Here is a 3,012-nt window from a genome sequence, read left to right on the forward strand (position 1 = left end):
GTGTGTGTGTGTGTGTGTGTGTGTGTGTGTGTGTGTGTGTGTGTGTGTGGTGTGTGTGTGTGTGTGTGTGTGTTTGTGTGTGGTGTGTGTATGTGGTGTAGNGTTTTTGAGTGTGATTGTGTGTGTGTTTGCGTGTGTGTGTATTTATGTGTGCTTGTAAATGAAGTGGAGTGTAAGCGCTGTGCATGTATATAGCTGGTTGTTCTACAACAAGACTCATTGCAATTTCCACACGTGTATATATATATGTTTCAGAACTCTTTAATCAACCAATGGGATACCACAATATGTCGTACGGTTGCTCATACTACGGTATTGGTCACAGTAGCACTTATCAGACTCAAACAAAATAGACTGTCGTCCCTCAAGCACTTCGGGTAACATTGGCACGTTTCCTCCCAACTCGAGGTACATTCTCCCTTTGTTAAGCTAACGGCACACGCCTTTTCATGTCGATTTACATATTTCTAACCAATTCCACACGTCTCTTCAGACAGATTTCATACTAACTCAGTGCTGCTGCGTGACAACTTCACGTATTTATATGTGGTGGATTTATACGTTTTTACTGGATCACTCAGGCACATTGTCAGGCACTTCTCTATATTTTTCTAAATTATTTACACGCTTTTGAGATACCACACAATTCATAGGCGCACTCTGCATGCTGTTTTCTCCATTGTCGTCGGCTCAGACATAATTATATAGGATACTTGATCTGTTTATTATTTATACTGAAATGCATTCATAAAAATATACTTACCGCTCGTGGTGATTGGAACCCTTCTTCTTCATCGTCTAAGGTGATACTGATACCTGCGGAGCCGGCCATGCCTGAATCGTGCTCTGTTGCCAAACTCCTGCAGGTGTATATGTATATAAAACATAAGCGTGTCAGAATATGCGAGTGTATACATCTTTGCACGACCTGTAGATATACAAAGTGCTGCATCCACCACCATGCATCGGTGAACGTATATCCATCTGCATGTGTGTATGTATGTACAACTCTTCTGTATGTGCATGTGCTTGCCAATATCCATTGATACTCCATATGATTATCGATAGGTAACAACTCAAGCAATGTGTTTTAACCACAAGACGCTGGACATAATACACCCGCTATACAAAGATCACTTTTCCTCACCCTCTCATGACTTGCTCTCGTGCAAGGGGTGTCTCGCATTGTCATCTGCATCTGGCACGCACATATACACTCTCACACAAACTATGAAACACTTTCATAGAGTTACAATGGCATAGAAACCAGAGACTATGAGTGCACGATACGTTGCTGGGTACATACGTCTGGTGCACTGACAATAGATTGCTTACAAGTGCGAGTGTAGAGGATGCAAATTTGTGAAAACATATAAGGCAGACTGAAACGACGAAGGAGCTATAGTCGCACTCGCACACAATGTATAAGCTCTCACACATGTAAAGACGAGAACAACATGGATCTATGTACACCAAGTAGGTAACCGCAACTCGGCTTCGACCGATAGATCGCTCAATAAAAAGAATCACTCAGAACCTACACAGACAACACAGGCATGCAGGCTGACAAACTCGGAGACGACAGTATAGACCATCCCACAATGACGGTAACACACTTAGAAGCTGTCAAATGACCTCTTAAACTATGATAGAGTCTGTGACGAGAAGAATTGTTGTAAACACAGCCTGCAGTTGACAACAATTCGTCCTCGACCAGAAGTAAGCTAGCAGTCAGAGCCACCACATAAAAAATTATTACAGACGAAACATTAAGCAGGCTAATATGTATGGTATCCACAGCAACGTTGAGCTTACTATGCTCAGTCGCAACAACAAGCACAACTACACACTAATAGGAAATGTAACCAATACCAGAAGCGTATCCCACACTAATTGAGCCATAGAGCTCGCGCACTCAAAGAGGAGGAGGCCAATGATGGTGAACTAAACACACCCTGTGGACGACATCAATGCATCCTCGACCAATGGGGAGCTCGTATCTAATGACATATCCAAGTGGCCAGCGCTTGATGAGGGCGGGCCCAGGCTTCCCGCGCTATTCCGCTGATAAAATGAACCGATAGGAAACCCTCTATAAATAGACTGATTTGAAAGATATATGTGCATACCCTAAGAATTAGGGTCGTCCTCGGACAGACACGTCATTAAGGGGCTATTATATTGCAAACAAGTCTCAAATAGCGTGAGTAAGATACTCAATGTACCGTGCGAATCGATGTTTATTTCCAGTTTGGGTTCCAAACACTAATTAGAGACAAAATGATTTAATTCATGTCATTTGGCAGAGACAACCTGATTTGTCATCAAAATAGTCTTCAACTTCCCAGATATAGACGAATGACACAGATGACAGCCAGAATTCTCACATACATTAACTTCTGAACTTCGACATATTGAAATACCCATGTATCCAGGTTGACAAATGCATGCGGATTGCTAGAAAGAAGCAGTAAAAATAAACTGTTGGTTGACAAAGAAATGGAGCAAGCGTCGTGTGTCCTGTCTGACTACAACCCTGCATAAGATCCAAATTGTGATATGAAATGGAGTAGTATTCAGGGGCACATAACACACACACGTATCCCAGAATTGCTCACAGCCCGATATCGTTAACCCATATCATACTCATACAAGTACGATGAATTACTTCGAAATCACATACCTCTATACCAACAGTATTTCCATATTTCCCGCCTGTGGTGTACATTAGGATCAAATCAGTTTATTAGCATTGACTATTAGGTCTTGAATATGTATCCCAAGCATAGACTCATAAAATGCATATCTGAGACACACGTTGTACTCCAGCATTTAAAAATTATGTCTCATGGCATGTCTCCGTCAATACAAAATACATATACACTATCCGCAGGGATGAAATGTCAACGTATCAACCATTAGCATAAAATATTACACAAACTCGCAGGCGCAAGTACAAATATCAATTTGAGTGTGTTGGTGCAAACTATATATAAATAAATATATATAAAT

At 41.3% G+C, this 3,012-nt stretch overlaps 1 protein-coding gene across 1 annotated transcript; it reads right to left on the reverse strand.

The window, feature by feature from the left end:
- Positions 1–1,954: 1,954 nt before the first annotated feature.
- Positions 1,955–2,728, reverse strand: SARC_13837 (hypothetical protein; the record flags this gene model as incomplete). Its single annotated transcript, XM_014292031.1, has 2 exons — positions 1,955–2,064; positions 2,684–2,728. Coding segments are annotated over 2 exons (155 nt in total), but the record flags the coding sequence as incomplete, so codon positions are not given.
- Between the last annotated feature and the right edge of the window lie 284 nt (positions 2,729–3,012).

Source organism: Sphaeroforma arctica (genome assembly GCF_001186125.1).
Source record: "Sphaeroforma arctica JP610 unplaced genomic scaffold supercont1.3807, whole genome shotgun sequence".
NCBI classification, from domain to species: Eukaryota; class Ichthyosporea; order Ichthyophonida; genus Sphaeroforma; species Sphaeroforma arctica.